General features: G+C 45.8%; 1 protein-coding gene across 1 annotated transcript in view; it reads right to left on the reverse strand.

Moving 5' to 3' along the window:
- Window positions 1–21,796, reverse strand: part of COL27A1 (collagen type XXVII alpha 1 chain) — a 163,869-nt gene that overhangs the window by 107,494 nt on the left and 34,579 nt on the right. The window contains exons 5-8 of the mRNA XM_061352908.1: window positions 19,858–19,911; window positions 11,858–11,911; window positions 7,025–7,078; window positions 5,004–5,057 (exon numbers count right to left, since the gene is read on the reverse strand). Coding sequence (XP_061208892.1) covers window positions 5,004–5,057; window positions 7,025–7,078; window positions 11,858–11,911; window positions 19,858–19,911 — 216 coding nt within the window. The remainder of the gene's footprint in view (window positions 1–5,003; window positions 5,058–7,024; window positions 7,079–11,857; window positions 11,912–19,857; window positions 19,912–21,796) is intronic.

Raw genomic sequence — 21,796 nt, forward strand, 5'->3', positions numbered from 1 at the left:
AATCTGGTTTTGGTTTGGATTTCTGCAGGTTTTGGTTTGAAATTTCTTTTGCAGTTCTAAGAAGCAGCAAAGTTTTAGGTATGGGATAACACTGCACCATCACACACACTTTTACCTGCTTTGTGCTGCCAGTGTTCCCAGGCTGTGCTGCAACACAGTGTGCTGGAAGCAGCAGCCTGCACCCACTGGGGTCTGGCCTGGTGGTTACTCAAGGACTTGCTCCATGAACAGACTTTAAGCAGTATCTACACTCAGATCAGTCTATTTGTAACCTACACCTTTAGCAAAGCCATAAGGAAACTATAGGCTGAACTGTTGGCTTAGGGCAAGCTGGGGGACTACACAATATGAGTGACTCCCATTTTCGAGCACTCAGTTTTGCTTTAGGACTTGAAATGCCATAGAAAACACCAAAATAACCTTCAACGATTAAGGGAAACTTCAGGTTGACTGTTTAGCTTGGATTTGTCGAGCTTCCAGCTTTTTGAATTGAATTACTCCAAGGTACAACACAATCCAGAGTCCTTCATCATGAAGCTCCCTAAAATGGTGAGCATCTGTCTCTTAACCTGCTCTCTCTGCTGGGTTAATGAGAAGGAATTTCTTAGTCCAGCTTGCTAGCTGGCAAGCACTGCAGGCTTCAAATCATTCTCACAGGTCGTCCATAAACCTGCTTCAGGACAAAGGCAGCCTGTTCAGCTGCGGACTGATCACTATGTGTTTGAAGAGTTTGCTTTCTCCAGGGTTTACTTAGAGCTCTTTCCAAACACTGAGTAAATCCTGCAAGCGACAGGCACCTCAGGTACATTTTTTGACCCTTTCTCCTTTGTTATCTTGCTTCAGCTATTGAAAGCAAAGCCATTTCCAACAAGTGGAGTCGGAGCAGATGAGAAGATGAAATCCAGTTACAGTTTAGCTGGGTGACCAGCAGGATTTATAACAAAAAAGGGCAGAAAACTTTACTTGAAACAAACTGTGAGAGAGAATAAACCAGAAACAATCCCTGCATAAATAACAGGGTGCTTTCAGGGTGGGTTACAACTGCTTGTTGTAACTCAGTCTTTACTACTCACTGTCCCCAGCCAGGGCTCACAGCCACATTGCCTGTCTGTGAGACCCACAGGGGAGCATCCTCCTGCTCTGGAAGTCATAACCAACCCTTGGTTTGGCCGGGGGCTTGGCCTTTTCCTTCACTCACAGATGAACCCAAGCCTGTTTCTGCTCCCAGGTCCACACCTCTTCTTAATGGCTTTTTTATCCTTCCCATGAGCTAGTGTAGACCCGCAGCCTAAGCCTCCGCTGGCAGAGGGATGCGATGCTCTCAGCCATCCCCACTGCTACCCGCTCCCCTTTGCATTCCTCCTTGCTCATAATTCAGACATTCTGGCCTGGAAAAATGTTGGTTCTCTTTTCACCAGTTCTCTCCTGCTTGACCTTGCTGATGTATCATGGTCTGCTCTTTTGACTGAGCTGCACCTCCTAAGGAGGTGGTAGCTGACCTGAAAGACCATTTGGCTACTGGCTGGCCCTTATGTGAACCACCTTGAGGGCCCTTTCTCTGTATTTCAACCACTAGATGTGTTTCAGCAGCTCTTGGAGCAGGACCAGCCGACGGGACTCCCTGTCCCTCCCCAGGAATCTGCTCCATGAGATCCTTTCCCTCCCTGGCTCCTTGACAGGGGCTCAGCATCAGAAAGGAGGGAGGATGCTACACCCTGGCTGGGTGTCTGGCCTGAAGGTGAAGGCATGTTGTGAAGGTCCAGACCCACCCAGTATCGGTATTAGCCATCTCTGGAGCATGGACCAGCAGGGTGTTGTATGGACAGAGAGCATCTGTTCTGGCCCCATGCTCACCTCCTCCAGAGAGAGCTGCCAACAGAAACAGCCCTGGGTTCAGCATCTCCAGACGTGCCCTGGGATTTACACATAGCCCATGGGATTTCCTCTATCCAGCTCCTCCAGCACCAGCCTGGAGCATGAGCTGCCTTTGTCTCCAGAGCTGGAGCACCTATTTCCACGGATACAAACACTTAGAGATGCCTGCTCCCTCTACTGATAAGAAATAGGTGCCTAGCTTGGCTGCTCTGAATGCTATTCTGATTGGGATCCTGCAGGATAAGGATGCTAACAGTATGTCCTGAGCTAAAATCTGCACCAAACGCTGCACTGCTATCTTTATAATAGTAAGTAAACGGCACTGAAGTTAAATATGGAGACACTCTACTACTAAATCCTATTGCATCCTATATATATATACACACATATATAGATACACACTATATATATCATGAGTTCTGGGAAGCTTTGAATGTGTGTTTCTTCATAATATCCTGCCATTATTTCTGTCTCAGGTTAATTATAGCAAGGAGAAAACTAAAAAGGTTGTGAATGCTAAAGCTGACTGCAACGTGGAAGTATTTACCTGCTAAAATCCTCTTCAAATAGCACTAAAATGACAGGGCAGAGGGTACGAAAACAACTGCATTTTCCCTTTTATCCAAACACTTCCTGATGATTACAGGGTGCTCAACACAAAAGGCTGTGATTCAGAAAGGAAATTGCACTCCAGTGAAGGATTTACTCATCTGTGGTGATATTTATAATCTACTGTCTGCTAGCTAAAAAGGATTATCCTGCACTTCGATAGGAAATGTGAAGAGTAAAGAGGCCAGCGAATGAGATCTGCCTGACAGGATGTGTTTTGGAGCACTGACCAATTCCCAGCTGTCTTTACTCTCTGAGCGACTCAAACAAAGCTATTTCTCCCTCATTGCTGCTGTTTTCTGTGTTTCTCTGCTTTGCTGCAACCATTTTTCTCTTCCAGAGCATTTGAGGCTGGGAGGAATGACAGTGCTCTGCTGAGATTTACCTGCAAGGCATAGCAGTCTGCAGCCCCCAACCAAAAAACAAAGGCCATAGACACCAAAGGGGGCAGACAAGTCCCACCACCATTCCCAGAAGCAAAAGCATTGTGTGAAGAGGAAGAGAACTACATCTGCTGCTTGAATGCAGTTCCATATACCCCTAAGATGGGTGCAAGGCCAAATGAGTGCTCCGAGGTCAGACTCTCCGATCCTACACATAGCAAAGGTCCGCATTCACCCTGTGAGCTGCACTATCCAAAACCATATGCTGCTTGGTTGTGGTTCCAGCTCCTGCTGCTGAGCCAGTTGTTTCATTTAATGGGAAAAGTATTTTATTCCCCCTCGTGAAGTATTTTTCCTGTTTCAAAGCTCCTCCATGGCGTTCTCAGATCAAAGCCCTTCGAGCTCTTTTCACATAGGGCGAGCAGGAGGGATGTCCATTTCCAAGCCACTGCTGTTTTCTGGTAGCCAAGATGCGTTGCCCACCATCAGCCAAACACCCCAGCATATTTTCACTGGGACAATGCCAGCAGGGAATCCAGAGTAAATAAAAAAATAAAAGGGATATTTTTCCAAACATTTCTCCAACAGCTGTAGTTTTTCTTAATGCAGGATGCTAATAAAAGCCAGGTTACACCAAAGCCACTGCCAGAGCAGTGCTACTGAGAGGTGGGGTTTTCTTTAAGCTGCACCAAAGGAAAAGATTCAGCATCCAGCTTGCTCATTACTTGAGGAAACAGAAGCATACCCATTCCTTTGCCCTATCTTGGGGAGCTGAGATCAGATATAAAGGCCATGTGCTGAACTCAGGGAATGTTTGTTCAATCTCCTATTCCTTTCTCCGCTTTTTCCACTATGAGCCCTTGCACTCCTGACGTTGCATTTTGCTGATCACGACCACAAGGTTTTGGTTTATGAGCTGTCACAGCAGGAAAATGCCATTCTTAACACCCAATTTGTTAGAACTCTTTGTGACAGCAAAAGATCAGTAATTAATCACTCTGCTGCTCCTAGTTCCACACAGCACCCCAAGCATGACCAGCCTTGGGAGCTTAAAAATGAACCCAGCCCCTACTCTTTGCAATATGATTCCTATATAAAGCATATAACAAACAATCAAGGAGAGGGAAGGTTTCTTTCAGCCTCCTCCACACCTTCTTTCTTCCTCCAGAGGCTTCAAGCATACCCGAGTAGGTGTTTGTGTGCAGCTCATTGGCCTGAGGATCAGTACATCCTCAATGGCCCATTGACTGATGAAGTGATTGAAACAAGATGCTAATTTGAAGCGTTCAGCTTAGCTATGCCAATGTTGGCTTGTTGGGAAGGGGAGTTGTGTCCACTGAGCCCAACTGTCAAACAGCTCCCTGCAATGGAACCAGCTTCCAAAAACCAACCTACCAACACAGGCTGGAACGGGAAGGACAACTGAAAGACCCTTTATATATAAAATACATGAGCTAAAAGTATTATTATTAATATATAATTATATATCATATATATTAATATATAATCCACTTACGGATTGCCAAAGGTATTGCTGTGCAGACTTGAATGCATGAATACAAGCACACACACTGCTGCAACATGAAGGTAGGGATGGATCTACCTCTACATAACCTTTTCTAGGCATCGGTATGTTTTTGGTGACGTTAATGACGTTCAGTGATCAATGTGGAAGCAAATACAGTAAAACCCAGCTAGTGCTGTTAGTCTCCGAGCAACATAGAAGGAAGCAATACAGACATTCTGTTTGAAATGAACTTTACCAGGAGAGACAGTCAAGCTTTCCTTGGAATACCTAAACCTGTCCTGAATCCCAGCTGTAGATCCATTTAGTTATCACGTTGGCTGAACCAGACCTAAATTCAGCTTGCTGATGAAGACCCAGTGTCAGGGTGCAGAGGGATGATGTGGTGCAGTAGGACATGGACTACAAAGAAGGAAGAGATATCTGGATCCAGAATTCTCTTTCAGAGTCTTGCTGATACAACCTTTAAGCTATGCTCTAGTTTATACACCTATGGAATGGGCATGCAACCTATTTGTTGGGCACTAGGGCTTAACTACATCCTCTAGGCAGAGTTAGAGGAGAAAACCCAAAGATGCTGCTCTTAATTCACTAGTAAAGAATACTCTTACCTTTCTACCAGGCGGTCCAGGGAACCCGGTCAAACCAGGTAAGCCCACGTCTCCCTGTAGGAATCAGTTGAATTAGTTTTTCAGCAACATTTTCCCTATGTCTAGCACATAGTAACTGAAATTATCTGCTGACAGTAGCACCCAATATTGATATTTCTGATTCTAATTGCAGCGTTTCAAAACCTGATGGATAAGAAGCACAGATTTAAACATCTCTATTAACTGGCTCGTATAAATCATAACCCCAGTTAACTAATGGCAGCTGCTGCTGGAGTCCAGCTTTTTGCCAGCAGAATGAATGATGTTTTCCCCCCCACCAGTGATCTCATTCAGTCACAACCTTTATTCTCCTTTTGGTAGACGTTTAAACCACCAAGGCAAGAAAATGTTATATTTTAAATACAATAAGAGCAACAGGTACCTCCTACCTGTGATTTGCTCACACTTGGCTACTGCACTGTCTCAGCCCACAGCTCCAGTGCAGATGATGGGATAGATATTTAACCTGCCTATATGACATGGATTGAACCTTTGCAGGCTGCTGGTGGGGAGGTTCCTTCAGTGGCCTGTGCTTGTGGAAAGGGTTCGTATCACATCCCAGCTGGCACCCCCGAACCATCATAGGAATGGATAAACACATTGCTGTGAGACCTCTCTAGCATCCAATCCATCTGTAGGAGCCCATTCCAGCCTCCTCTGATTAGGATCAAAACCCCCTTCAGAATGTCTAACACTCTGCTGTGCCTGCTTCCTAAATCAACATTTGGAGTATTTAGCTTAAAAATTAGGCATCACTCCAAACTCCTGCTGGAAACTCCTTGTTTCTATTAGTGCTAACAGGAATAAAAGCCTTGTTAACATGAGCTAAAAGCGATCTGCATCTCTCCCTTTCTTACCCTGAGCATGCTTGTGAGAAAACAGTTCCAGACTGTGGGTGGATGATTTCCATGCGATGCCATTCCCATGTAGTGTAATGGGAATTTCAAAAGGCATCTCGTGCTGTTGAGTTGAAAGCATCTTTTCAGACTGAGCCTTCCAAGTGTTTTGCAGCATCACCCTCCATCTTGCATCTCTGTGGCTTGCTGTGCTTCACAGAGGCATCTGGTTTCAGATGAAGGGCTCATGTTCTTCATGGCTGATGCTTTCTATTAGCTGTTCATTTATAGCAAGGCTCATGATGAAAGGAAGAAAACCAGGCTTCTTGCCCTGGACGTGAGTTATAAAGCATTGTGGAGGCACGCCACTGAAGGAACTAATTGAGGTGGATGCTGTGGAGCCATGATCACTCCACCATTCATTTTTAGACTTCTGTGAGGCCTTGTTCCCTCAGTAAAAACTTCTCAGCTGTGAAACTGCAAAGATGGGAGCTGTAACTTATTGAAATGAATTAGCACAACTCCAATCCTTAGCAACTGCTGAATCCAGCAACCAGCTATGCTTCCAGTTGTGTGCTCTGTGCTGGTCTGAGTAGACCTTGGTGGAAAAGCCCCTGGTTATCACACAGCAGGGACCATTCTCTGGCAATGGAATGGCTTGGAAGGCTGCTCTCCCAGTGGTGATCTGCTGTGGGCTGTGTATGTGACCTAATGCAAACCACAGTTCTCTCAGCTCCTTGGCATGAGCATCCTTTCCTTTGCCTTCAAGGTTTTTATTACACTGGGATTGCCTCTTTCCGCAGCTGCATGCCCAGAGCTGGCTCTATCTCATAGGGGCTGGTTTAAACACTCCAGTAGCCACTTTCCTGCAGCAGAAGGGACTTAAGTTTGGGCTGCAGATTGTGCATAAGACAGATAAACACTTAGCCAACAAGAAGCTGTGGCAGGAGGCACCTCAGTGCATTGTGGTCAATACCTCAGCTACCTCTCTTTAATCCTGAATCCAGGGTCTAAGTCTTCATTTTCAGTCCTAAATCTACTTGAGTAGCTGTGATGCTTGTGGCTGTAGCATGGACCCCTCCATGTGTATGCACAGGGCTTAAATCACACCATGCTCTTGATGCCTGGGCATGGGCAGCATCTTACCTTCTGTCCGTTGCGAGCTTTTCCAGGCGACAGCCCAGGATCACCTTTCTGACCCTGAAATGATAAGCTCACATTAATGACATAGTCCAAGGACCCAGTCCATGGATGTGCTTCTGCTCCTGCAAGCCTCCAAATTAGAGAAGCATTTGGTTTTATCTCTGTCTTTCTCTGACATCCCAAATGTATTAAGTCCTTGGGTATAGCTGTTTTGCTCGAGGTGGTTTTGGCAAGTTACTGCTGCTGCTAAAGCATTGAGTTTTAAATAGTATTTGACAGTATTAAATTGACTAAAGAAAGGATAGCTGGAAGAAGGCAATGTCAGGGCTTTTGATGCTCATTAGAGTAGACAGCTGTGATTTCTTCCTGTCTACAACTACCATCACAAAAATAATTACCAAGCCTATTACTGTGGCTCAACCATCCTTCTTAACAACTTGTGAGATGCTGTTGCTTTTTTAACTGTGGGGAACAGATGAAACTGCAGAGAAAGTTACCCTAATTAGACTCTGTGAACAGCCAGAGCAATTGTGAGGCTTCCAGGCTGGCAGAAGCAAGAGGCACACTTTGTCCTAAGTGGCAGTATTCTTGATTTTCCTTTTTAACAACCGTGATGAGAGAAATCGCAGTTTAAGGCTGTGATCTTCCCATGAACAGAGGCTGGAATTCCAGCAGCGCTTGAGCATCTATTCCTTTGAAAATCCCAGTTCAGACTCTTACAAGAAGAGGTAACGTGTGCCCAATAGGGTGAGAGATAGTAGGGAAAAACTAGAAGAGATTTGAAGTCTGCCAGGTTCTTTTGGCAGGGGAGAGGAAAGGTTTGCCACACTAAGCAGCTTAGGTCGCTTAACATCAGTTCTGGCACAGCCAGGACACAGGTATCAGCCACTGGGTATTTAACACCCCTGGGACCATAAACAAGTTGTAACCCCTCTGTGTCACATCAGCAGCACGGGATTCAAAACTAACTGCCCAGCACAGGGTAACTGTGAGGGTTAATGAATGGCTGTCAAGTGAAGCGATTGGAGGGAAAGTGAGACCCTACAAAGGAAGAACAGTATTTATTAGCTGGCATTCCTCATTAGCAGCACAAAGGTCTAGTTTCAGCCAGCTGAGCCACACTGAGACTACACTCAACATGTTGTTCTCACCTTGCAGAGGGTGTAAATCTCCCTTTCTCCTCCTCCACCATAAGCTGCAAGGCTCACAGGGAGCAAGACTGCTTGGCTATGGACTGTAGGGAGCAGTGCTGATTCAAGGCAGCTGCATCTGCACAAGTTCTGAATGAAGGCTGCCTGGTTTCCAGACACTAAATGAAGTCATGCAGATAATCCTGCTTTGCGTGCAGCTGTTATCAGGGCAATGCTCTCTGAGCTTTGGAGGTGTCAGTGGGTGCTACAACCGCTTGGAACCCATTAGAACAGCCCCCAGGATCACAGGGTATTCATTTACTGCAGCAGGTAGACAGCCACCACTCTCCCTAAACCCTGCCATGTGTTCAGTGCAATGGCATTGAGCCATGTTAAAGGAATACAAGCCTCTTATGTTGTACCATGGGAGCTGCAGATCACATTGACTCAAAGACTGCTTTACATCGTGGTTTTGTGTTCGACACTGCTGAGACCATCACACAGAACTACAGCCACAAGCAGGATCACACGTCCCTAAGATTCATCAGCAAGATGGCATCGGGGCCAGAGCGAATGGATGCCTGGATGTAAGGGCTGGAATTGTGGATTAATTGCCCAACTCTTCTTGTGCAGCCACCACAACATGGGAATTAGCCCAAGCCTTGTCCATCAGTAAGCCACAGCACCTTGCCCACAAGCTTCTCTCTTTCCCAACCCAACTGACTGAGCAAACTACTTCTTGTAAAGGGAGAAATTGTGTTCTTCTGGTTTTTCCCTACGTGGGAGAAGTCTGGAGCTGCACCATTTAAACACCTCAGCTTTGCAATCCCACTAATAGTATTTTAAACAGCAGTGAGCCAAACTGATGAGCTATCTTGGAGCCAAACCATTCACTAAAAGGAAAAAATCAGATTTTCCTAGTGCTATAACAAGAGAGGTTCATCCAGAGCAGCTAACTAAGCAAACCATATTCATGTCTGATGCCAAAAGCCTCCAGATGAGAGATGCAAACCCACCTCTTGTAATGGCTTTTAAAAACACACCCTGTTTGACAGCTAACCCTCCTCCCAATCCCAAACTCTATTAGGGCATCCTCAGTGCTGCACTTGTTAGCAACACCCCTCCTGCCCCCCTTCCAGCAGCTTACAGGTCACACAGCCAGCCACAACCCTAGCCCACCTATGTCTACAGCCATTTAAGAGGTTATCTGCTATAATCAGTCTTTGCTAACTAGATGTGATTGCACTCCTGCAGCTGCCAAGGACAACACAGAGAATGCAAATAGTGACAAGAAGCCCCTTTGAGCAATTGCACATTATAAGTGGATGTGAAAAGCACCATGGGCTAAATTCTCAGGTGACACAAGTGGGTGTAATGCAGCTGAAGTCAATGCAACTCGGAGCTCCAGCTCCAAGCAGGAATTCCAAGCAGGAACTTGACTCATCAGCTACAGTCTGTGCTAGAGATCAATAATAAGGTGGACCCTGCACAGAGCAGATTCAGAAACACAGAAGCCCAATAGCACTGCACTAGTGCTCACCAGCACAACTGGACAAGAGATGTGCACAAGCACACATCGCTACCGTGCCACATCACATCCCTTGTACTGCCTGACCTTACGAGTGCTCTGTTAATTCAGCTGATAAAAATTATGCTTCTGGGTTACTTCCTAAGTGACAATGCCTTGGTGTCAGTCATTGTTTCCAAGCTCTATCTATCTGGGAAACTTCAGTTTCCTTTCTTGGATTGCTTGTTTTTTCCGTGGTATTATCTATCTAGGGAAGATCCAGCCCAAAAGCCACTTGAAGGCTCTCAGCAAGAGAAGTCCTGGTTGAGGCTGCTAGGTTCTGCTGCCCAGGTTTGGCTTTCAAAGTCCATAATGTCAGACATGGGCTGGGTCTGTTAAGAAGGTATCGGGTCCCAGGTCCACAAGCCTGGTGAAGGGTTGAGGCATTTAAAATGTAAGAGAGTGAAATAAAACCTTCTTTGTGCAAAGTCCGTACTTTGGGGCTGGTGTCAGAGAAATGAAGGGAAGGAGGGAAGCCAAAACTCTTGGATCTGATACACACCTTTCAAAACAAGCTTCTTATGCAATGATATTGCAACCATGGCTTACCAAGCTCTTCCTTCTAGAGCTGAACTTATGTCCAGTCCTGTTCTGAGCTGCAGCTCTCATTCCCATTGCAAACTTAATGCTCCTTTTGACAAAGCATCACATAGAACACCCTGATCCTGCAAATGGTGTCTGGCCAAACTACAATATATCACACAGATTGATGACACCAGATCTCTGCTGCAGACTGTTACATCCATCCATCCTCTGAGGGCTTCCCGCTGCCAGAGCACGCATCGAGATGGAGGGAAAATGCTTACAGGAAGCTTTATTTCTAGTAGGAGATCGACTGAAAACAGCTTTACAGCCAAAAGATGATTTCTGACCAGGCATTAGGCTAAAAGTGTTTCAAAAGTAGTCTTATGGCACAGAAACATCATTTGACTCTATAGATTGGACCAGGCTGAATTTGCAGGTCTGGAAGTTAGATAGAAGAACCTTGATTTGAGTTATAGAACTCAACAAGTGTGATCTGGAAGTCATTGCTGGATAATAAATGCAGAACACTAAAATGCAGAGCTTTTACAGCCTCACTTTTCAGGCCTTATGACTACAGTGTAGAATTTAAACCAGCTGCTGTTCACCAGTGTGTCTCCAGTGCCTAATTTTTAATCACGTAGAGGCAGCTTGCCAAGTTTCCAGACTCTTTTTCCCAGAGCATCAATAGTGCTCGTAGCATCTCTGCCTACTGATGAGATCATGAAAAGACCGTCTTTTGATGCACAGGACTCTTGCTTGTACCTTTGTGTTTGGCTGAGACAGCTTTCCTTGCTAGGGAAAACCTCTAGTAAGCATCGCCTTTCAAAACTCAACTGTCCTTTAGTTCCATACTGGTGCTATTGAGCGGTTTCTGTGTAAACAAGGACATCAAACCAACCCAAACTGGTTTCCCAGTCTTTAGGTAACACAATGCCTCACCCCCAGGAATAACATGGGAGTTAAAGCATCTTTCTGAGCGCAGTTTTGTGACACAGTGGCTTAGCTCCCCTCTGGAGCCACATCTGTGCTAAAGTCTCATGCAAAAGGAGGAGGAAGCCTCAGCGTCCTGGAGGGAATGCATGTGCATACAAAGAGTATCTAGAAGGAAGCAATGGGATCAGTTTGGAAGGACTGATGGAGGTCAGGGATCCCAGAAAACCTGGAGAGAGAAGGAGAGACAAAGGAGTTTCAGGATGAAGGCGGCGGAGGAAGAAGCTGCGTGCTGCCACTCACCCCACTGCTATCCAGACCCAAAGGTGGAGGAGTAGGATGCAAAACCCAGAGGAGAGGAATGAAAGAGCAAAGAAACCCAAACCTGGTGGGGCTCTGGAGTGGAAGGATTCGACTGCCCTCATCTCAACACAGAAGTTCGCTCCTTTGCACAGGCATAGCTTAACAAGGCAGTCTTGGAAATTAAGGAGAACCAAGAACTGAGGCATGCAGCAAGACCTCAAAGCACAAGAAAAGGCTTTGGCTGCGCTGTTGGGGGCCTGTGTGTGAGCAGAGGGGGAAAACTACTTCAGCTCCTTGTTTTGTACAAGTGGGATTAAGAAAAGCCACAGTTCCTCCACTGAAACAGGCAGGCAAAATCACCTTATGCCAATCAATACTTACTTTCAGGCCGGGGGGTCCAGGTGAGCCGGGGTTTCCGTGGGGACCTGGGGGACCCTAGAAAACACAACAGACACAAAACAGAGTCAGGAGGAGTCAATGGGCATCTGTGCTAGTCCCAGGAGGTGCAGAAAGTCATGAGTGATGTGACGAGACCAGAGAGCAGAGCATCCACAGTACACGGCCCAGCCCAGAGACAGCGGGACCCTCACTAGTGCCTCTGGAGCAGTGAAACCTGGGCACCAGCTCCCACCTACGTCTATGGGATGGGATGCGTGAGTGTCACCATGAGATGTGTGGTGACAATTAGATGATTTGGGTGCACCAAATATTCCACAACCATTAACAGAAACTACCCTGTGGTCAAGGGAGTGAGAGCTCTATAAGGAACCCCAGCAGAAAGAGATGGAGGGAGGCAGAAGGGAGCAGAAGTGTGATGGGGTGTTGCTTTTTTTGGCCAAAATGGAAGAGAACAGAAGGAATTACTCCAGGAAAAGTGTTCAGCTATTTGGGATGAACTTATTTCCATTCCAAGTCAACCAGGCTTTTGCCTTTAGAGGTTAGAAAGAGAATGGATTGATGGACAGTAGAACAGAAGTCAGGGGAGCAGAAGTCAGTCCCTTTAAACCATTTAAGCCTGTGCTTTTTGTACAGGTCTCACAAGTTAAAGACACTGTGTGAGGATCTGCTTCAGGTCACAAACAGCAGTATCGCCTTTCGTATCATATTTTAAACCCACCCTGTGTATTTTCCAAAGACTATTTAAGGAGTTATCTGGAATAAGCAGCTAAGGATGGTTTATCCCAGGATTGTACACAGCACGGAAGATCTGTTAACCTTTCAGGCAGAAGTAATAACAATTCCAAGTCCTCTCGAGCACATTCCTGGGACATGAAACACCCTGAAGATTCAATTCCAAGGGCTACTGTGCTGCCAAGACTGTGCATGGGCTTTACACCATCACGAGGAGCACTTTAATGTACCCTCTAGTTACAAGGAGGACAGTCTGGGGGATAAAAAGCCACTCTGATACTGAGCTGCAGTATTTCCGATGAGCACTTCAGCATAGATGGGGCCAGGATCTTCAGGGTCTGATTTCCAAGGGAAATCACTGCATGCGACTGCCATCCAAGTTCAGTGCCCTTGCTCTTTTTTATGAGAACATCAGGGTGTTGATGTCTATTCAGTTTTATTTTTACTGCACTGTAATAGAAAATAATGTCTTTTTTTAATGCAGCTATTGTATCTTGTGGTATAGACAGTTGTTGAATGCTCAGTGCTATTTCCCAACACATGCTGGTCTGCTGTAAGAGCAATTAGAAGGCTGAGCCTGAACTTTGCAAGCGGCATTTTTTTTTACCCAAATAAATTTTATTTCCCATTCTTAGATTCCTTCAGATTTTCAGCCTGAAACCAAATACATTTATTGGCCCATTCTTCATTTCCATCCACGTTTTCAGCCTGAGATTCTCGGATACTTTAGCCTGGCTGTGAATTTCCAATGAAACTGAGACAATTGTAAAGAAAAGGTGTTTGAGCATCAACTTGTCATTTGAAAACCCATAGAGCTGCTGTAGCCACAGAAACTGAGCACCAAGAAGACTTAAATAAATCCGTATTCATAGCAAACTATGGCATCATTTGTTCACCCCATTGGGTGGGGCACTGAAACACAGATTTAATGCACTGCTTAAGTTAATGCAATGAGTTTGTGGTAGCAGAAGCCCTTCAACCCAAGTCTTCCAAGTCTCAAATACGTATGAAGATGAATATTAAGTGGCAGAAATCAGAACAGTAGAGGCTCTATAAAAGGTGAGCTCCTAAAAAGCTCTTACACGTAAGCAATAATCTGGGTAGCTCTGAACAGGGTTCATAAATCCAGATTGCTGCTGGATTTGAGGAGGGAATTCAGCTGTTTCTCAACTTTGGAGGCAGGCACTTTGGCTCAAAGCCCATTTCAGTGCGGTTGGTTGAAATCCATGCTCCACCATAGCCTGAAGCAGGCTTAAAACAGTGTCAGACTGGAGGGAACAGCATGGTTTGGTGTGACTCCTAGCTGAGAAGGAGAGTTTCCAGGAGGAAACCTGGAACATAGGAAGCTCAGCTGCCAATTCCCCTGGCTTAGAGACCAATCACACCTTCAGCATAATTTGGTGCAGGTTCTGCCAGAGCTAAATGAAAGCACAGCAAGAAAATCATAAAGAGCTTTAACCAAAAGCAGGGAATAGGGAGAATCTAATCCTAGTATTCAGTGACAAAACATGGTTATGAAATACAGGCTCTTGACCACTGAATTCAATGAGACTCATAGCATGTAATCCCTGCAAAGGAAGGTCAGAGGTCCATCCTGTTCCTAAAGACCAATGTGGTCTTGTCCTAGTGAGAAGTGGCCACATCCTGCTGATGAAGTGACAGTGGGAAGAGTCCACTCCGGCACGCAAGAAATGGCTGTAACCCAGTGTGGGGCTTGTGTTAGATGTTTTAAACTGCTCCCATAACATGGGGAGAAAAGGGTGGAGTCTGGCAGCAGTCCTAAAGAAGGGGAAAAAACTGATCTTGATGTGTTCCAACACGGTTAGTCCCGAATCCGTGATTACACCCACATTCTTGGCAGAGGAGAAGGATGCGGTGTGGTACGGCTTGATGGGCTGAGTAACAAAAGGTACAGGGCAGCATCCGCCTCGGGAGCTGCTAGCAAGGCAACATCTGAACAGGCAGGCCTTATGCATTAATCTGTGCACCAAGCTGGAAGCCCCAGTAACAGTCACTGTGCCCCCAAGCTGTCATCCCTTGGTTTATTAAACCCAGTCAATGTTCATTCCTCTTCTACTGCACCCAGAATTACCCATCTCCAACCACTGCTCCCAGAAACAGCCTTCTCATGGAGAAGCAACTCGAGAGCTAATGGCTTTGTAGTGCTAGATTTTACCCATGTTATCCTGAATTAAATTCAATTTCCCATTCCTATCTAAAAATTAGGATTCTCCCAAATACAGTTATCATCAATGCATTGGTTTCATTCCTCTTTTCCACTCAGAGGATGGGAAAACGCTGACCCCACTGAATAACAAAATCCCACAACATATATTACTATTTGTATCTGTGCCTGTTTAGCTACCTGCTTTGTGTCCCTTCATAACTGCTGAAACAATCCCATCTACTGCCAATGCCAGCTTGCATCTGAGATCTTCCAAGCCTTGCACCAGAAATTCCATGGAAAATTTTACCATGGGACAGCACAGAGACCAGAACAATCCCTGAATGTGTTCTGCAAGTGAGGGGAGGGGGTTCCCATCTCCATGGAATGTCTTCTACGTGAATGATGCTACTTGAGAACCGCACTGTGCCACCCAGTTCATCTCGGTGACGTGCCTGGAGATGGGACCCTGCTCACAGAAGCTCTTTTATGCGTAATGGTTCACAGCCCTCAAGTATTAACAAAAGTGTAACTGTGCACAGCACCCTCCATCCCTCCAGCATTCACAGGGAGGGGGGGAAAATCCTCCAAACTCCTGCTAAATGCTGGAAAGCTTTGGTCGGAGCAATGACGACTCATTCAAAACTCACTGTGTCTTGGGGTTTTCTCTGTGTAAAGCAGCTTTCTCTACTCCTGACCTACAGATCCCACTCTGACCTCTGGCTTGCTGAAAAAAACGAGCTAAATATTTGAGGTGAAGCCAAGCAAACTGTTTCTTTAAACACTTCTATTCAGAAATCGGAAAGTCTTCCTCGTGGAATGAGGGTACCGGGGAACCTCTGCCGCTGAGAGAAGCTCTTGCTTGTTTTAGGAGGGAAGCCCTGCATTTTGAAGGAAAGGGAGATTTTTTGCAACCACAGGTCAAATGTAACACGGATGTGTTACACCGGGACCCTGCAGCCTTTCAGGCTGCTAAGGTTCACAGCAGGATGGTAAGAGATTCCCGAAGCATCAGGAAGCGCATCCATATTCTATTCACTTATCCATTTGGATTTCTCCTGTATTATATCAGAGAGGTTAAATATGAGCAATTACAGCATGCCAGGCTTTTTATTCCCAGTTCTGCCTCTGACCTGTTGTGTGGCCATGGGTAAAACACTTCCCTTATACCTCAGTTTTCTCACCTATTACAGATGGAGATCAACTTCCAATGGGACCTGGCTTCCTAAATTAAAGTGTTTTGAAAAGTCTGACCTTCCCATTATTGCTGCCCTGGCATTGAAGACAACCACCAGATTCCTGTCTGTCATGTGTCAGCTTGCTGTCTCCTCCATGTAGAAGGGGAACAGACAGCCAGGATTGCCATAGAGCTCATCTGGAAGGCAGATTTCAAGACCAAGTGTGATGGTTCACAGCACTTTGGTACAGACTAGTTTGCTGGTCTAACTACACTGGAATGAGTCACAGGTTGGGATCAATATGGATGTGGTGGCAAAAGCCTCTCATGCAGACAGCATGGGGATGAAGCTAACCGAGTCCTGGGCGAGGCAGGGACAAGCCATAATGGTGCAGAAGTTATTGCTCCATTGGGAGCCCTTTGCTGACAGTTCCTTGTCGAGCTTGTTAGCACAGTTCTGTGAGCAAAACCCAGCCTCTGTCACTGCCTCCCCATTCAACCTTTGCAATGTAAAGGTCATAGAATCATAGAATATGAGGGTTGGAGTGCAACACACATCCTTTACATGGAACTGTTGTGCTCGTACCCAAGTGCCACCACTCACACACAAAGCCATGCGAAAGCTGTCCCACTACATGCCATATACTGGGGAAACCCTTCATTGCTGGAACTGCCCTCCCCTACAAGATGCATCTCAGATCTTACACAGACGCCTGCCAAGGTGCATTTACTAGAGGAGAAGTGGTGTGGGCAGATCTCTTGCTTATCACTCTGATTCTTTAATACAGACATAAAAGCTGAAAGCAATCCTAGCTGGATATGGAGAGGAAAACTGCTGTAAAGCATATGGCCAATACAGCAGTATCTATACAGGTTTGCAGAGCTCCTGAGAAACTCATTAGCCATCATTTCCCATCATCAGAATCACAACATATTTACACCTTCTCCTTGGAGTCCCTTAGGCAATAAGAAGAAACACCCAGTTTTCATTTGTTATGTACCTTTACCTTCCTAGTTGCAGAGAGCAGAGCACTGGTATAGTCTGAATCCAACTCCATGGATCGCTGGTGCTGAGTGTAAAATTAATTCAATGCTTCTAAACAGGGGACTGGTTTTTCAAAATTAAGAAATGGCCATTTTCAAGAAGACTGCACTATCTACTGCCTTGGAATGCACTCGAATGGGAGATGTGTCCTGGACACAACCTCCTTCATGCTACTACAAAGACTGGCGTGTGTTACTGCAAGCCAGGAGGCATTGCTTACATGGATGAGCAACACAGACTGCTCAGTCAAGTCTAGTTGATCTGCTGGTTTATCTATTTATCTGCTGGAAACACAGAGAAAGAACCATGGGATCAGCCAGCTTGGCTTACCAACTGCCACCAACCACAACCTCAAAGCAGAAGCTCATCAGGGCTTTCATTTTACTCTGACCAGCATGAGGGGAGAAAGGGAAACAAACCAGAGACAGTACAGAATTCAAAGGAGTGGAAATATTGCACTACATCAGCAACAGAGCAACTTTATGGGCTTCACAGCTACAGAAGGTCAGGAGTCAGAGGCTGCTACTAGGTTTTCACATGAGCCAACTAATTATATAAGCATTAATAATGTAGAAATTGTGCAAGCTATGAGAGCCACTGCACCTCATGCTTTAGATCATTCACTGCATTGGTGACAAGAAACAATCCATCCTTTCCCCTGGCATCCAGCACTGCAAGGTTGCACGTAATATCCATCTCCCCTAAGGAGCTCCACTCTTGGGCTTGGAGCCTCATGGGACACCTCATAGGTTACCCATGGTGTAAGAGCTCTGCAACTGGTTTGTCTGAGGATCAGGTTGGGCAGAGGTAGAACATAACCCCTGCATCTATTTTCAAGTGCCTCATGCACACTGAAAGCAAAAGATGCAAGAATTCCCCTAAGCTTGTCTTAGTTTCTGGCAGCTTTTCTCTGCAATAAAACACTTAAAGCCCAAAGAGCCACAGGAAAGAAAAATACTAGAAGAAACACGTTGCAAAGTCAAAACAATGGATGCAGGCAGCAGTTGTCTCCAGTGCTCCAGGCCAGACATTCACAGATTGACCCTTCTGCCCCTTCCCAAAATTAGCACAGCCTCTTTGCAGAGGTCCAAGCCAAGCCAGGCTCAGCTGTGCTGAGCGCTTCCTAACTGGGAACTCTTTCCTAGGATGATTCTCAGCACCTCTGGCAGGGGCTGAGCTCCAAAATGCTCTGTTGCTTATTGTCTTTTAGAAGATCATCTTAAATATAGGATGGAGCGTGCCACAGCTGGGGAATAACACAGAAAGTCAGAACAAGGCAAGTTTTGGTAGTGGAATTTGGATGTAGAGATGCAATTTGATCGTTCACAAGGGGGATGCAGCTGGGGTCTCCTGACATGGAGAGTAGTTTGTACACCACAGGACTGCAAGAAGTAACACCAAACACCTCTCGTGAGTGAGACATGATCAACCTTCAGCTTAATGGGGACTACTTGAGAACTGGCCAATTTGCTGATGCGGTTGCAGCTCATAAGACATCAGAGCTGCATGACCAGTCATCCTGGTGTTTCACTGTAGGATTTATCTAATCATAGAATGGTTCAGGTTGGAAGGGACCTGAAAGCTCATCCAGGTCCAGACCCCTGCCATGGGCAGGGACACCTTCCACTAGAGCAGCTTGCTCCAAGTCCTGACCATCCTGGCCTTGAACACTGCCATTATCCTGTCTATAAAACACATGAGCTTGGTGCTTGCCTTACACTTATGGCCTAAATCAGTGCTTGGGTCTATTGATATCCATACCCAGGCTGCAGGGGCTCCTGCAGAGCTTTCACTGTTATAGACAGAAGGTGCATTTATCTTTACTGGTTACTGCAAGATCTCACAGGACTGTGACACGTGTCCTCAGGGAATGCACAGCCCTCCAGCTTTTAGCCTCTCGGTTGTTCTTTAAAGACATTACATGGGGTTGAGTTTTAGCCAAGTATGTGTGAGGAAATCTCCTGCTGCTGCCAGGCCAGGATGCTGCCTCGATCATGGATCCAAATATTCCCTTCTTCCAGCCTCAGACACTTGCATCTTTTGATTCCTGACCCACATCAGTTCAGCGCTCAGGAAATGGACTCCATGACCATACCTTGTGGGACAGCACCATGCTAACATGAATGAGATGCCAACAGTTAACTGCATCCAGGTCAGGCATGTTGCCCAGCTTTGGAGACTACTTTTGCAGCTAGATCAATGCAGAAAGCTTTGCTCACAGCTAGTTACAGCACTCAGCACCAGATGTGGCCTCAGCATAACACTTAATTCTCAAAGCTCTGCCTCAGAAGTTAATGTGGGGAGGAAGAAATTGAGGAGTTTGTAATGAATCTTGTTGAATAGCTAAGAGATTTTGCTCTAGAGCTTGGAAAGCAGACAGAAAGCAGGTCTCAATCTGAGGAACACAAAAGCTCATCCCTATGTGCTGAGTCCTTGGTCCTAGACCATGGTCCCGCTTGTGAAGTCATAGCAACGGTGAAGGACCTCGAAGCAGGCACTTTGGGAAGCTGGGAGGAGTGAAGGACAGAACAAAAAGCAGCCAAAGCTCATGTTCAGCACTGGGTTTGCAAGAAGGAATGGATACTGGAAACAAAATGAGACAGACAGAGCTCATTCTTCTGACAGCCATTTGGAAACACTCATCCCCAGCCGTTTCAATGCCAAACCTTAGCTCAGGGAGGCTGCAAATCACCAGTGCGGCCTCCTGAAAACCTTGAGCAGGGAATGAGAGAAAGGAGGAAGGCCAGACCTCAACAGCAGGGCTTGAAGCAATCATTACTCAGCCACAGGAGCATACAACAGCCCTTGGAACAGTAGGACACACAGGTTCAAGTGCAAATGGATAGGAATTTAATACCACTTACTCGAGAACCTCTCTTGCCAGGTGGTCCTGGTAAGCCCGGCAGACCTGGTGGGCCCTAGAAGAACAAAAACAGAAATTAATGATGGTTCTCTAACAAGATGATGCTCCTGTGTCCCTTCAAATTATGCTGTTACTATAAAGGGATAAAACACCACACACAGTAACATCTGCAGAAGCATGTATTTCCATAGACTAGGGACAGAGCCTTCACATCTTTCTGCTGTGGATGACATTCCCATGACCACAGCTGTGTTTCCACCTTCCTGAACCCATGCTGTAACACAGGGGTAACACAACTGTCTCTCAGCTTTGGAGTTTCCTGCTATGTGCTAGCACGCAAGTAACGTGTTAACACCTTAGCAAGGGAAGAACATTGAGTGTTGCAATATACGTTGGCTGAGGATGTATAGCTCTTGGTACTGTAGGCTTCTACATGAATTACAACTTAGTTGCATCCCATCACTTTGTATTCTGAAGTGGCATGTGATAAATGTAATAGAATTGGTGTCAGTGTTGGATATTCTTAAATATGTAATACAGGAGAGGTCAACTCATACATGTCAGAATAGTGGGGGGTCTTGGCAGAGGGTGAGAAGAAAGTGGAGATATCAGGCACCCAGCTATGCACTGATGTGAAACAGGTTAGGAAAAAATACTCAGTAATGTACTGAGCTTGAATTTGTTCATTTATTTATTCATTTTTTTCAATGGACTGGAGAATTCAGCTTTCTGGAAAGCCATTTGCAACTCCTAATAACTCCTCAAAGCTTCTTTTCCCCCAAGCCAAACATGTCTAACAAGAATAACTGTTAATTAAGTGTCTCCCAGAGGATTTATATCCAAGTAGCTTGTTATAGAAGATGAGCTTTCATTGCATCCAGGGGAGAGACAGATCCAGAGCAGCAGGCTGAAGGACATTTGGAAGGCAGCCTGAGCTCTCCAACTGTGTGGTGGGCAGCGGAGGATGGGTGCATTGCACTGAGTGGGTACCACGCTCTGGTTCCGCTCCCTTCCCACTGGGATCACCACTGTAGGACCTCACATGCACCATCACCCCAAGCAGAGCCTCCTGCAGAAGGATTGCCAGGCAGAGCTGCTCAGGCTCTGCAGTGTGTTACTGGCCCCGAGGAGGAATGGGAAGCTCATGATCTCTAGCACAGTTTTCAGGAGTCATCAAGTGTGTGATTTAGTAACAAACCCCTCAAGAGGTCCCTACCCTAAATCTCATGCCCAGGATAAGAGTTTGCACAGAGGAAACTCACTTAAACCACAGACATAACTGATGAATAAACTCTAATACTACCAACCCTCCCATTACCATATTAGCCCATATGATTCAATGATTCTCATAAGCAGCAAATTAATTAGGATAGAAGCAATCTTTTAAACAAAGTCATGCAGACAGATTTGGTACCATAGAAAGGAGTCAGGGGAGGAATAAACAAAGCCTCAAGTACGTCTGTCTGCAATACTGATTTGCCAGGACATCAAATTAATCACAACATGTGCTTTCTGTAGTTAATTCTATCTGTAGTAAAGGTGACAAGTAAAAGATTGTCTTACAGTGTAAGAGGCTGCACAGCACAGAATAGCTGATGCCCCACACTGAGACAACACATGGATGGGCTTTAACACCGTATCACACTCTGCTGCTACCCGGCACTGCAGCCTGCGCTGAGATTTCCAGTCTCTATAGCCTGGGACACTTCATCTGACCCCTCTGCAAAGTGCTCATGGCTGGTAACACGGTATTACTGTAGTAACAACCCTTATTGGTACAGCTGACCCTCACTTCAGCAGTATATACAACACGTAACCTGCCATTGTGCCAGCTCAGGGCCCCGTGTATAATGCAGTTATCCAGCTGTGCAAATAGACACATGGTTATGTGAGGTTTTAAGCCTTGTGCTCCAGAATCCAAACTTTATTAATAAAACCCC

The sequence above is a fragment of the Neopsephotus bourkii genome, unplaced genomic scaffold, assembly GCF_033783945.1.
Source record: "Neopsephotus bourkii isolate Nb327-2 ecotype Australia unplaced genomic scaffold, CSIRO-AGI_Nbou_v1 NB_659, whole genome shotgun sequence".
Lineage (NCBI taxonomy): Eukaryota > Metazoa > Chordata > Aves > Psittaciformes > Psittacidae > Neopsephotus > Neopsephotus bourkii.